The 14,695-nt window shown below is 39.0% G+C and overlaps 1 protein-coding gene across 1 annotated transcript; it reads left to right on the top strand.

Annotated features, from left to right (window-relative positions):
- Positions 1–12,107, top strand: bsk146 (brain specific kinase 146). The gene is made up of 4 exons (XM_056469974.1): positions 1–102; positions 5,969–6,157; positions 7,562–7,764; positions 7,996–12,107. The coding sequence occupies exons 2-4, from the start codon at positions 5,995–5,997 to the stop codon at positions 8,785–8,787; spliced, it is 1,158 nt and encodes a 385-aa protein (XP_056325949.1). The 5' UTR covers positions 1–102; positions 5,969–5,994; the 3' UTR covers positions 8,788–12,107.
- The last annotated feature ends 2,588 nt before the right edge of the window (positions 12,108–14,695 follow it).

The following is a 14,695-nucleotide window of genomic DNA, read 5'->3' as shown; positions in this document are numbered from 1 at the left end:
GATAATAATGATGATGAAGATGAGGATAATTATGTGATATCTGTATGTGATTTATCCACCGGGGGAACAGCAGATAATCAGGGAAACGGGAGCGGTTTAACGGTGAGTTTGAGCTTTATTTGATCACTGCAGCAGATCCATCCGCTCCTGCAGATGCAGGAACAGCAGACATTACATTACACAGCACTGCAGAGGGGAACAACGCGTTATAACACTCACTATTCATAATAATAATACAAACTGATTGAAGAATGTGCACGAGTAGGGATATTTCTATTTTTAATTGGCATTTTTAATGACACTGCACTGCAGGAACAACACAGCAGACGGAAATGAGCCTTAATAATGCATTATAACGCTCAATACTACTGCTAATATTAATAATAATAATACAAATTGATTGAAGTGCGTAAATTAGTGATAAGTAATTAAATATATATATATATACTGACGTGTTTAAATTGCACAGCACTGCAGGGACACCACAGCAAGAAAAGAATCATAACTAAATTAACAGCACAATTATTATTAATATTATTGTAAATAATAATAACAACTCATGTACAAGCTGCAGGAACAACACAGCTAGGAAATAACGTTAATAATGCCTTATAACACTTATTAATGATAATACAAATTGACTGAAGCGTGTACATGAGTAATAATTAATTTAAAAACCCTTGATGTGTTTAAGTAGCACTGAAGGAGCTCTGAGAAATAATGCCAATAATGCATTATAAAACTAATATTAATAATACATTTGATTAATGAACAGAAGTAATGATGATTATTAAAATAAAAACAATATTGATGTGTTTAAGTTGCACAGCACCACAGCAAGAAAATAATCAGGAATAAAGAATTATTACAGGTGCTATTAATATTATTGTTAATAATAATAATAATTTTGATTAAGAATGTGTGAGTAATAATAATTAAAAAATAATTATTGATGTGTTTAAATTGCACAGCACTGCAGGAACAACACAGCAAGAAAATAAGCATGAATAAATCATTATTACAGCTGTTATTGTTGATGATAATAATAATAATAATTATAATACAAATTGACTGAAGATTGTACATGAGTAATAATAATTTTAAATCTTAACATGTTTATATGACACAGCACTGCAGGAACATCACAGGAGGAAAACACTCATGAATACATTATTCATTATAGCAGTGTTATTAATATTATTGTTATTTTTAATAATGATAATTAATAGAAGATTGGACTTGAGTATTATTGATTATTTTCTTGACATTTAAATTACACTGCAATTAACAGAACATCACAGCACCAAAGTGATCATCAATGAATTATAACAGTTGTCGTTATTAATATTATTGTTAATAATAATGAATTGATTAAAGAAAGTACGTCAGTAATAATTGACTTTTCTTGACATGTTTAAATTACACAGCACTGCAGAAACATGATAACCATCAAATAAAGAACTATTCATGTTTTTCTATTCATTATTTTATAATAGTGTTATTATTATTAATAATCAATAATATAAAAATATTGAAGAATCTGCATATACATTTTTTTCTTGATGTGTTTTTGTTTTGTTGACTAGAATGAGTTCATTCTAAATACTAATCAATATGTAGTATTAATACCAGGCTAATAATACATTCAGATATTTAAACGTCATGTGGGTGCACACATCATTTATTAATATATATATATATATATATATATATATATATATATATATATATACAGAAAATATAGAAATCAATAATACTCAATGATAAATCTATTGTGTTTTTGTGTGTCGGTCATTATTTATTCTTATATTATTGTCATTTTAAGTTAGGAAAAAAAAATTAAGTTGCTTTGATCATGTTCAGCGTGTGTGTGTGTGTGTGTGTGTGTGTGTGTGTGTGTGTGTGTGTGTGTGTGTATAGACAGGATAAGTCTGCAGGTCACTCAGAGCTCAACAGCATTAAATGGATGCTGTCAAAGTCTGGATGAAAAATGATCCGTTCGCTCCTGTGTGTGTGTGTGTGTGAGGCTGAGGTCCTCTAGTGGAAGCTGGACCTCACTGCTACTCATACACACACACATACATATATATACTCATATGCACACACACTGACCCAGACATTCATATGTGCACTCATAGATGCACACTCATATGCACATACTCACTGCCACTCGTGCACACACACATATATATGTATATTGTATACACACACACACTTGTTCTCTCACCAGTGTTCAGCAGCAGAATAATGAAGCGCTGCTCTCTGAGTCAGTCAACCGTCACTGTCTGACCGCTTTAAACAGCCGTATAATGGAGGAATCTGCAGAAAACACTCAGAACACCCTGTACCAGAACACCTGAGTGTGTGTGTGTGTGTGTGTGTGTTTATAAAAATATTTATAGTAAAACTGTCAGTCTAATAATTCTGAAAAGATATAGCAACTAACTGCAATACGGCTATATTTGCATCTCTGGCGCACACACACACACGCACACACACACGCACGTACACACGCACGCACGCACGCATTTGCTAAAATCATTTAAGCTCATTTTTCTCCTCATGAATGTCCACACAGCAGCCCGTACTGACAGAGAACACTGATCTGCTGACATGTTGGCAGATTTATTAAGACAAACTGAAATCTCACAGGGTGGCTGGGTGTGTAGCACAATCACCTCACAGCAAGAAGGTCACTGGTTTGAGTCCCGGCTGGGTCAGTGTGTGTTTCTGTGTGGAGTTTGCATGTTCTCCCCGTGTTGGTGTGGGTTTCCTCCGAGTGCTCCAGTTTCCCCCACAGTCCAAACACATGCGCTATAGGGGAACTGATCAACTAAACTGGCCGTAGTGTATGAGTGTGTGAGTGTGTGTGTTTCTGCTATTTACACTGTTTCTGCTATTAGGTTATCCAAACATGCCAAACAAGCTTTCTAATCAATAATCAGCTAAGTGTGAACTCTTGAAATGTAATAAATGGCTTGCACTTCAGAAGACGATGCCGACACAATGAACGCGTGGTGTTGTTTGAAGACGTGAGATGCGGAGCACAGACACTCTTGACAGTTCTGGAGGTCATTGAGGTCTGGAGGTTTTAGAATGACCAAAACAACAGTTCAGATGCTTTACAGTGTGCTCAGCCTGCTGGTTTATCCACTCACACACATTATTCTCATCTAAATCACATCAGCTTTTTAATGCGCTAACTGGAATTTGTTCAGTAGAAGTGTTCATGTGCATCTTTCCTCAAGTGGTGCTCACTGCAGAGCCAGATGGGCAGGGCTGAGCTCCAATAAGGGGGAGCTTGAGCTCCAGCTCCTCCTTCCTTGCACTTCTACGAGTGATGTCACTGGGGGTTGGGGTTAGGGGTGGGTGTATGCATTAAAACAGCTTACAGGAGGAGGAGCTCAGGTGGCTCTGCAGCGAGCAGTGTCTCTTCTTATTGAATGTTTTGTAGTTTATCCTCAGTTATGCACATGTGTTTTCTATCCCCATTTTCAACATTTAAGCGCATCTTGGCGTCTCCATCAGCTGATGTTTTATGCGCATCTCTAAAATGTGCAGAACAATAGGTGGATGGAAATGTAGCTAGTGGCTCTGAGCACACAGCTAAAATAACTAGTGGCTTCACAACAACTCTGTGACTGTTCTTGAATGACCAAGCCAGAGCCCTGACTTAAACCCAATTGAGCATCTGTGGAGAGACCTAAAAATGGCCGTCCACCAACGTTTACCATCCAACCTGACAGAACTGGAGAGGATCTGCAAGGAGGAATGGAGGATCCCTGAATCCAGCTGTGTTGCATCTTTCCCTAAAAGACCCCCGGCTGTATTAGATCAAGAGGAGCTTCAGCTAAACACTGAATACTGAGGGGCATGTGAGATTTCAGGTTTTCTTTCGTAATTAATCTGCCAACATGTCAACAGATCTGTGTTCCTCTGTCAGTACGGGCTGCTGTGTGGACATTCATGAGGGATACAATGAACTTACATGAGTTTAGCTAATAGCTGCAACATAACAAAGAGTGGAACATTTAAGGGGGTCTGAATACTTTCTATACCCCCCCCCCACCAACACACACACACACACACACAGCTCTGGCCAGTGACTCATAATAACACACTCGCAGACCGTCGTTCCTGCTGGCGTTCTGAAGGCCTGTCGAGACGTCAGATTTTAATAAAAGCCTCTGCAGGACAGAAGAGATTAAACTGACAGAGACTCTGAGCTAGAAGCAAAATACACAAGCTTATTTCCCTCACCCTATTGGCAGATTCTTCTGCCTGTTTTAAGGATAAACTCGCTTCATTATTTCTGAAAACAGCACTATATTGTGTGTTTGTGTAGAAAATGCTGACTGATTTAAGAGTTTGGAGATATTTGGACTAGAAACGCATTACTTGCAGTGTAGGTGTTTATGAGGACATCTCTCCATCCTTGTGATTAAAAACACATTGAACATATACACTTCTTGTTGTCTTGGTTTAGGTGTATGCCCATATAGTACATTTTTACTCTATTAAATATATTATGGAAAGTCCTCATAAACCACCAATACCGTGTGTGTGTGTGTGTGTGTTTCAAACCCGGAGGATTACTTATCAAGTCTTATTCCCCAAGAGTGCAGGTGTGTTGCAGTTATTGCTGTGCTTTTATTGAATGATGAGCTTTGAACACTGCGGTCTGGTCAGATTTTATGCTCTGCTTGGTGCTCGATTCTCTTCTGCTGGTGTCTGAATGTGCACCCTTTTAATACAACAGAAATATTTCGCTTCTGACATTGCTAACCGTACTGTATTACTACTGAAATATTTATTTAACACCATGTATTTAAACAGTCCATTTTATAGTACGGCTTTCTGCAGTGTTAGTTTGTGTATTGAGTATCCCAATATAGAAAATATAGTATTTTTGGGGGCAAAATACAACTGTTTCTGCTATTAGTTTGGGTAAAGGTTATCCTAATAAAGAAAATATGATGTTTTTGGGAGAAAAATATACCTCTTTAGGGGGAAATGCAACTTTTCCTGCAATATTAGTTTGTGTAAAGAGTATCCCAATAAAGAAAATATGGAATTTTAGGGGAAAATATACAATTTTAACAGGAAATTCAACATTTCTGCAATGTTAGTTAGTGTAAAGAGTCCCACAATAAAGAAAATATGGAATTTTAGGGGCAAAATACAACTGTTTAGGTAGAAATGCAACTTTTCTGCAATGTTAGTGTATGTAAAGAGTGATGTAAATGTTAAGACTATCCCAATACAGAAAATATGATATTTTAGGGAAAACATACAATTTTTTTAATGGGAAATGCAACTTTTTCTGCAATGTTAGTTTGTGTTATGAGTATCCTTATAAAGCAAATATGGAATTATAAGGTGAAAATGCAACTTTTTGTGCTATTAGCTTGTGTTATGAGTATCCCAATAAATAAAATATGCAATTTTAGCAGCAAAATACAACCTTTTAGGTAGAAATGCAACGTTTCTGCAATGTTATTTTGTATAAACAGTATCTTATAAAGTAAATATGATATTTTAGTGGAAAAATGCAACGTTAGTTAGTGTCAAGAGTCTCCCAAAAAAGAAAATATTAAATTATAGGGTGAAAATACAGCTTTTTCTGTAGTGTTATGAGTATCCCAATAAAGAAAATATGGAATTTTAAGGGCAAAATACAACCTTTTAGGTAGAAATGTAACTTTTCTGCAATGTTTATGGAAGTTTAAGGGCAAAACAGACAAAACAGGGGCAAAAGAATGGCAGAATGCTACTTTTTAGGTAGAAATGCAACGTTTCTGCAGTGTTAGTTAGTGTAAAGAGTCTCCCAGTAAAGAAAATATTAAATGATAGGGTGAAAACGCAACTGTTTCTGCGATATTAGTTTGTGTTATGAGTATCCCAATAAATAAAGTCTGATATATTATGGTGAAATGTAGCGTTTTCCTACAGTGTTTGTGTGTTGCAGTATTGTGAGGCTGTCTGTGGGCCAGAATGAGCTCGTCTCCGGTGGTTTCCCGCGACATTCTGGAGGAGCTGCAGCTCTTCACCGCTCAGAACCTGGAGAAGCTGGAGGTCAATAAATACTACGAGGTGATCCGCGAGCTCGGGAAGGGCACTTACGGGAAGGTGGACCTCGTCATTCATAAGATCAGAGGTACGGGACTCTTACAAAACAGCCCGACAAATCTGACTGAAGAAACAATCATTAGAGTTCTGAGTCTCAGTCCTGACTTTCATTTTCAAAGCGTCTGCTAGTTATTTTTTTTTTAAGATCTAGAATCCACTAGGAGGCGCTGTCTACATTTTTGCAAATCTGAAATACGTTACTGAGGGTGTTTTGTTGTACGTTTTAGTTGACAAATCCACTAGACGGCGCAGTTACATTTTTGTGAATCTGAAATATGTTGATCTGAGTAAGTTGTGTAGTACATTACAGATTACATATCCAATAGAGGGCGCTGTTCGAGTTTTGGCAAATCAGAAAAACGTCCTTAGGGTGTGTTTTGTTGTATATTTAAGGTGACGTATCCACTAGAGGGCGCAGTCTACATTTTTGTGAATCTCAAATATGTTACTTCGGGAGGTTTTGTTGTTTATTTCATATGACAAATCCACTAGAGGGCGCTGTCTATAACTTTATGAATCTGAAATATGTTGATCCAAGTAAGCTGTGTAGTACATTTCAGATTACAAATACACTAGAGTATTCTGTCCATGTTTTTGCAAATCTGAAATACGTTACTGAGGGTGTTTTGTTGTACGTTTTAGTTGACAAATCCACTAGACAGCGCAGCTACATTTTTGCGAATCTGAAATATGTTGATCTGAGTAAGCTGTGTAGTACATTACGGATTACAATTCCATTAGAGGGCGCTGTCCGTGTTTTGGCAAATCTGAAAAACGTCCTTAGGGTATGTTTTATTGTCTGTTTAAGGTGAATAATCCACTAGAGGGCACAGTTTACATTCGTGAATCTCAAATATGTTACTTCGGGAGGTTTTGTTGTTTATTTCATATGACAAATCCACTAGAGGGCGCTGTCTACAACTTTATGAATTTGAAATATGTTGAACTGAGTAAGTTGTGTAGTACATTTCAGATTTTAAATCCACTAGAGCGTGCTGTTCGTGTTTTTGCAGATCTGAAATACGTTACTGAGGGTGTTTTGTTGTACGTTTCACATGATTATTTGAGTTCTGAGTCTCAGTCCTGACTTTCATTTTCAAAGTGTCTGCTAGTTATTTTTTTTCAAGATCTTAGATGAACTATCTGCAACTTTAAGCCAATAAATGTCACATAAAATGTGTTTAAATTCACATTGGCAGAATTTAACACTGAATAAAGCACATAATCAGTACCTGAGGGTGATCATTGTCATAGTAGTTTATGCTCTTGTTCTGCTGCGACATCACAGAAATAAAAAACATTTCTAAGTACTTCGTCGTCGCAGATGGTTATGACAAAAACTCCTTTTAACATGGAAAGGACTGCATTTTTAAAAAGGACTGCATGTTGCACTGCGTGTTATTAACCTGAACTTGTTTTCGTCTCCTCGTAGGTAGCAAAATGGCTCTGAAGTTTCTGAAGAAGAAAAGCACCAAGCTGAAGAGCTTCTTGCGGGAGTACAGCATCTCTCTCTATCTCTCTCCGTGTCACTTCATCATCAACATGTTCGGGATCGCCTTTGAGACAGACGAGTATTATGTGTTTGCGCAGGAGTACGCTCCTTCTGGGGACCTGTTTGACATCATTCCACCACAGGTAATGCAGTGCTGTTTGACCAGAGTAAAGCACATCACAAGAGTCAGAAAGTTACTCTTACAGTATTGGCCAAAACCTGGAATTGATTTCCAGGGGGTTTTTATCTTGTACGTGTTTTTGGATTACTGCCTGTAGCCAATTAGGCATAGAAAACCATGGATCTGGCAACCCTTACACTGATGATCATGCCTATTTTTGATGACTGATTATTGTCGATGTTGTGGTGTGCAGGTGGGTCTGCCGGAGCCGGTGGCGAAGCGCTGTGTGCATCAGGTGGCCATCGCTCTCGAATACCTGCACTCCAAAAAACTGGTGCACCGAGACATCAAACCCGAGAACATCTTAATCTTCGACAAGGAGTGCCGTAAAGTCAAGCTGTCAGACTTTGGGATGACGCGGCGTGCCGGTTCACCGGTCAAACGTGTTAGCGGCACCATCCCGTACACGGCTCCAGAACTCTGCGATACGTCCAAACATGACGGCTTCTGCGTGGACTACAGCACTGATGTTTGGGCATTCGGAGTGCTGCTGTTCTGCATGCTAACCGGAAACTTTCCATGGGAAAAAGCGATGCCGTCTGATACTTTCTACGAGGAGTTTGTGCGCTGGCAGAAGCGGCGGACGGGTGCGGTTCCGTCGCAATGGCGTCGATTTACAGACGAATCCCTGCGCATGTTTCGAAAGCTCCTTGCGTTGGAGCAGGAACGCAGATGCAGCGTCAAGGAAGTTTTCGCACATTTAGGCCACCGTTGGATGCTTGATGGTCAAACTAGCGGAAACCATCAATCCGTGCTCAACTCTTCATCAGAGGAAGACGAGTTGCTTGTGGATCGTATGAAGCAGCAGACCTTATCTCCGACAGCTAACACGAGCAATGCTATGGAGCCCGGATCGGCTAACCACTTCACATCTGTGTCCACCAATAGCTCGGTGTCTTCCACTAATAGCTACGAGCGTTCGGCTAGAGACAGTCCTCCGACTAGCAGGATCCTGGTCACGACGCCTATAGAGATCTGCGTGTAAATGCACAGCTGATGAAAATAACATGCGCACAAGCTGACGCACACTTCTGCGATACGAGTTTTGCTGAATATTTAGCGCTGTTAAGGTGTGGTCACGTAAGCAGAACATATCAGCTACATTTTACAGACTACACATAGCTCGATTTTAAACGATTTCTATTGGTTTGCATGATATTTCTGAGACAAAAACGTTTGTTTTGTGACTAAACTCGTTACTTTCGTTAGTTTTCATGTGAACATTTAACCCAGGCTCATTGGAAATATATGTCTTATCCTACATTTTTACGAAAGTTGAAATACGTTGCTTTGGGTTCGTTTTGTTGTACGTTTCAGATGACAGATCCACTAGAGGGTGCTGTTTACATTTTTTGCAAATCCGATATACGTTGCTGTTGGTACGTTTTATTGTACATTTCAGATTACAAATCCACTAGAGGGTGCTGTCTACATTTTGGAACGCTGTCTACTGTCTACATGAATCTGAAATACGTTACTTTGAAAGGTTTTGTTGTACGTTTCTGATACAAATCTACTAGGGGGTGTTGTTTACATGTTTCCGAAAGTTAAAATACGTTGATTAGAGTAAATTTTGTAGTACATTTTAGATGACAAATCCATCAGAGGGCGCTTTGTACATTATTGTGAACCAGAAATAGGTTGCTTAGGGTACATTTTGTTGTACATTTCAGATGACAAATCTACTACAGGGCGCTACTTTTTTCGAATATGAAATATGTTGATCCGAATTACTTTGTAGTACATTTTAGATGATAAATCCACTAGAGGGCGCTGTCCATGTTTTTGAAAATCAGAAATATATTGATCTGAGTAACTTAGTTGTACATTTCAGATGACAAATCCACTAGAGGGCGCTGTCTTATGTTTTTGTGAATCTGAAATACGTTGCTTAGCGTACATTTTGTTATATGTTTTAGATACATATCTTGAACATAATCAGGAGAAGGCGGTATTTGTTGAACAGATCAGCTAGCGAACCGCTGACTTAAACTCTGCACACTGAGACCACATAGTTTTACATTGCATTTATCTTTTTTGTGGAAGCGTGCCTCATTTGAAGTTGCCCATATGGAGATAGATAGGTGACAAACATAATCAATTTCAAATCGTACACTGTTAAGTTGTCTCATAGTATTTATTTGTTGTTGTGCAAAGAACTGCATGAACAGAATCCTTAATTTGTTGATGATGTGACATCCTTAGTGTGAAAAGGAACAAAAGTAGTTGTCGTCATACTGCCCCCTAGTGTTCATTATATCTACAAACTGCAGTCAAATGTATGTTAATGCTTACAAAAATATTGTCTGAGGCACATATTTCCAGCGAGTATTGTACAAATGTGCTGAAAAAAGGTAAATGTGACCACACCTTTACAACACAAAAAATAGTTGTCCGTTGGCTTGACTAACATTCCTAACATCTTTAGAAAGTAGTCTGCAAAAATAAGAAACGTTGCACTGAAACTGTGAAATACCACGCAGGTCGTGCTTTATAATGCGTAATAAATAAATGGACTGAAAGCTTGAATGCAGTTCCAGCTCGGGAAGAAATACGAGGGCTTCCCAAAACATCTCTAAAGCAATATCTGAAGCAAAAAAGGCAAAGGAGAATATCTGGCGTCTTCATTCTTGTGAGGAAATCATTTCTATGAATGCGCAAACCGTGAGAATTGGGACTTTCTGAAGAGAGCGGATGGTGATTACTGTGATACTCTACTGTGTGTGTGTGTGTGTGTGTTATTTTTGTTATTTAAAGCCTTTACTTCAAGGTTTACGACACTGATCATGTCACAGATATTGCATGATATACTCAAAGTGTTTATAAATCTGACTTGTAGACTGTTGCTTTACTTTAATTGATCAGGATTCTTGCTATTCTCAGAAATGTCTATTTTTTCAGTTGAGGTGTAGTGGTTAACGAACATCAATATTTTGAATTTATTTAATTTTAGTACCTTAGCACAGTTGTGCTGAACTCATTTTAATAAAAATATGAAGTTCTTGTGGCTGAAAGTGATGTGAAGGTCTTCTGCACCAAACTATGGACAAATGTGTTTATCCATAAAGTTTTAGAGTATTTATAGTTTCTGAAAAGCGTTGTGTATTGGTTGTAGTGGTGACATTATCTATTTGACAATTGACTGGTTGAAGGTGAAATTTTGCTGTATAATCCCCACCCCTTTTTGTCTTGACACTTTTTTCTATACTGATTTAATAAAGCTGTGGCGAATAAATTACCTAGAAATCAGTTTGACAGAAATTCTCAACTCTAGATTAGTTTTTAACTGCAGAGGGCGCTCTAGGCTAGAGTTTAACACCAGAGGGCGCTCTAGCCTAGTGTTTAACAGCAGAGGGCGCTCTGGGTTAGTTTTTAACATCAGAGGGTGCTCTAGGTTAGTTTTTAACACCAGAGGGGGCTCTAGGCTAGTGTTAACACCCTAGGGTGCTCTAGGCTTGTGTTTAACAGCAGATACTGCTCTAGGTTAGCTTTTAACGGCAGAGGGCGCTCTAGGTTAGTTTTTAACTGCAGAGGGCGGTCTAGGTTAGTTTTTAACTGCAGAGGGCGCTCTATGTTAGTTTTTAACTGCAGAGGGCGCTCTAGGCTAGTGTTAACACCATAGGGTGCTCTAGGCTAGTGTTTAACAGCAGATACTGCTCTAGGTTAGTTTTTAACGGCAGAGGGCGCTCTAGGCTAGTGTTTAACACTAGAAGGCGCTCTAGGCTTGTTTTTAACTGCAGAGGGGGCTCTAGTATTTAACAGCAGATACTGCCCTAGGTTAGTTTTTAACAGCAGATGGCGCTCTAGATTAATTTTTGACACCAGAGGGCACTCAAGGTTAATTTTGACACTAGAGGGTGCTCTAGACTAGTGTTTAACACCAGAGGGCGCTCTAGGCTAGTTTTTACCTGCACAGAGCGCTCTAGTGTTTAACAGCAGGTACTGCCCTAGGTTAGTTTTTAACGGCAGAGGGCACTCTAGGCTAGTGTTTAACACTAGAAGGCGCTCTAGGCTTGTTTTTAACTACAGAGGGCCCTCTGCTGTTTAACAGCAGATACTGCCCTAGGTTAGTTTTTAACAGCAGATGGCGCTCTAGATTAATTTTTGACACCAGAGGGCACTTTAGGTTCATTTTGACACTAGAGGGTGCTCTAGACTAGTGTTTAACACCAGAGGGCGCTCTAGGCTAGTTTTTAGCTGCACAAGGCGCTCTAGTGTTTAACAGCAGGTACTGCCCTAGGTTAGTTTTTAACAGCAGATGGCGCTCTAGATTAGTTTTTAACACCAGAGGGCACTCTAGGTGAGTTTTTATACCAGAGGGTGCTCTAGGTTAATTTAACAGTAGATGGCACTCTAGGCTAGTGTTAAAAACTAGAGCGCCATCTGCTGTGGAACACTAGCCTAGAGCGCCCTCTGGTGTTAAAAACTAACTTAGTGCAGTGTCTAGTGTTAAACACTGGTCCAGAGTGCCCTCTGCTGTTAAAAAATTAGCCCAGAGCGCCCCTTGGTGTTAAAAACTAGCCTAGAGCACCATCTGCACTTAAAAACTAATATAGAGTGGCATCTGATGTTAAACACTTAACCTAGAGCGCCCTCTGCTGTTAAAAACGAATCTATAGTGCCATCTGGTGTTTAAAACCTAGCTTGGAGCACCCTCTGCTGTTAAACAGTACCCTAAAGCGCCCTCTGGTGTGTTAAACACTAGCCTAGAGCGCCCTCTGGTGTGTTAAACACTAGCCTAGAACGCCCTCTGGTGTGTTAAACACTAGCCTAGAGCGCCCTCTGGTGTGTTAAACACTAGCCTAGAACGCCCTCTGGTGTGTTAAACACTAGCCCAGAGCGCCCTCTGGTGTGTTAAACACTAGTCTAGAGCTCTAGAAAGAACACAGATGCATCTTGAATATCTGAAAATGGATTTCTGGAGTGATTCTTTTGGCCACAGCTCTATGGATTTAACTAAAACACAAAACTATGTGCGCAGATGTGCACCAGGATCTCATTCTAATATCTGCATGACTCTGATAAAGAAAAACAAAACACTGAAAAGTTTTGAAACAAGTGAGCACTGATGTAATGTGAGTTTTCTTTTAGCTGTCACAACTTCTTGCATAATGTTTCAGAGTGAACTTGTAGTAGATGACGTAGGGCGAAACACCAAGCCAGCCACATGAAGTGTTCGTTTCGTTGTCGTGTTTGTAAGCTGCCGCTGCTGTTGTTGTTAATTTCCCACTGAGATCCAGAAATACTTGTGAAATCCAGCAGGATAAAAGTAAAGCATCTGAATAAGTGTGTGTGCATGGGAGGAAACCGGTGCACTGGTTATTTTCAGGTGTGTATAAATTGAGAGTATACTGAAAAGTTAAGCCTTGAATACAAACAAACGGGGAGTTTATATTGGAATTCAGATAGTTTGTCTTTATATGTGTCCTATTTTATGCTACACGTCTGCATGAGCTTTCAACGTATGAATTACAGTCTGAAATATATACTCATATCATCCACCTCATGCATCAACAGTGGCCCATTAATCTAGGAGAAGATTAATATCATGGTTATAGAAATTAAATTAGTAGACACTGGTGACCATCAAACGCATTCAGTAGTGTTTTTATTTTAAATTATTACAAAATTAAACCTGTGATTGAAGCATTTTGGTTTTCTGGTGATAGTTTTGATTTTGGCTGTCTGTGAGCTTTCCGTCATCAAAACAGACTCTGGAACTCATCTAAACTCTGTCTTTGCAATACAACTGTCTTCCTGTGAGTTCAGATTTATTCGGAAATAATAAATCTTGACTAAAATGTATGTGTGTATTGTGTTGTTTTTGTTAACAATAATTTAATTCTCAACAAGAACATCATTATTACTTTAGTGTAACGTTGTTGTTCTAGGATGTAAAGTTTCTGCGCCACTAGGGGGCGATCTGTGTACACAAAACAAATGCAGCTTTAATTCATTCATTTTATTTTCGGCTTAGTCACTTTATTAATCTGGGGTCACCACAGCGGAATGTACCGCCAACTATTCCAGCATATGTTTTAAGCAGCGGATGCCCTTTCAGCGGCAACCCATAACTGGGAAACACCCATACACTATGGAGAATTTAGCTTACCCAATTCACCTTGTGGGGGAAACCAGAGCACCCGGAGGAAACCCACACAAGCTCCACACAGAAATGCCAACTGAGCCAGCCGAGACTCGATCTAGCGACCTTCTTGCTGTGTGGCGATTGTGCTACCCACTGCGCCACTGTGACGCCCATGCAATTTTTTGTTGAATGAATTTTAGACATAAGATTGACATGAAATATTAGGTTAAACTTTGTCAAATTCATCTGAAACATGATTAACATAAGTTGCAATACAATTAAATCCATATACATATAGACCAATTACCAATCTACGTCACACATGACGTCACACGGGTCCCTGGTTGCAAAAACACACAGGCAGCAATAGTAAAGATGTGGTGTTGTGCGGTAGGATACCAAATTCAGTGTACTTTTACCGTACACCACACTGCTTTAAGGCTAACTGCAGACGTCTTTGGCTAAAAGGGAGCTGAATGAAGTGACAGCCTAATTATAAATGCTGGACTCTGCTGTTCTCATGTTATATCAGGTAAGTTCACGCTCTGCTGAATCAGACACATCACTGGTTTTTGATTACAGAAATGATTTCAGCAAAAACAGTTAAACATGGTTAATTAAACTGCGCACACTGAATGCTCAGAATGAAATGAAAGTGTAAGTTATTAAGGTAAACTTGGTTTTATATTCACTCATTCATTCAGTGACAGCTTGTGACACACTCCCTATATTGTTTACCACGGCACTTTGAATATTCAGTCTGAAATAACCTGCCAGTGTGAGTTAAACAACATTAACACTGTTT

The sequence above is a fragment of the Danio aesculapii genome, chromosome 12 (assembly GCF_903798145.1).
Source record: "Danio aesculapii chromosome 12, fDanAes4.1, whole genome shotgun sequence".
Lineage (NCBI taxonomy): Eukaryota > Metazoa > Chordata > Actinopteri > Cypriniformes > Danionidae > Danio > Danio aesculapii.
The sequence above is the reverse complement of the archived record's forward strand: the minus strand, read 5'-3'. Positions and strand labels throughout refer to the sequence as shown.

Coding starts and splice junctions, on each gene's coding strand:
- bsk146 (XM_056469974.1), top strand. CDS start 5,995: ATGAGCTCGTCTCCGGTGGTTTCCCGCGACATTCTGGAGGAGCTGCAG. Junction 6,158..7,561: donor CGTCATTCATAAGATCAGAG/GTACGGGACTCT, acceptor GTCTCCTCGTAG/GTAGCAAAATGGCTCTGAAG. Junction 7,765..7,995: donor TTGACATCATTCCACCACAG/GTAATGCAGTGC, acceptor TGTGGTGTGCAG/GTGGGTCTGCCGGAGCCGGT.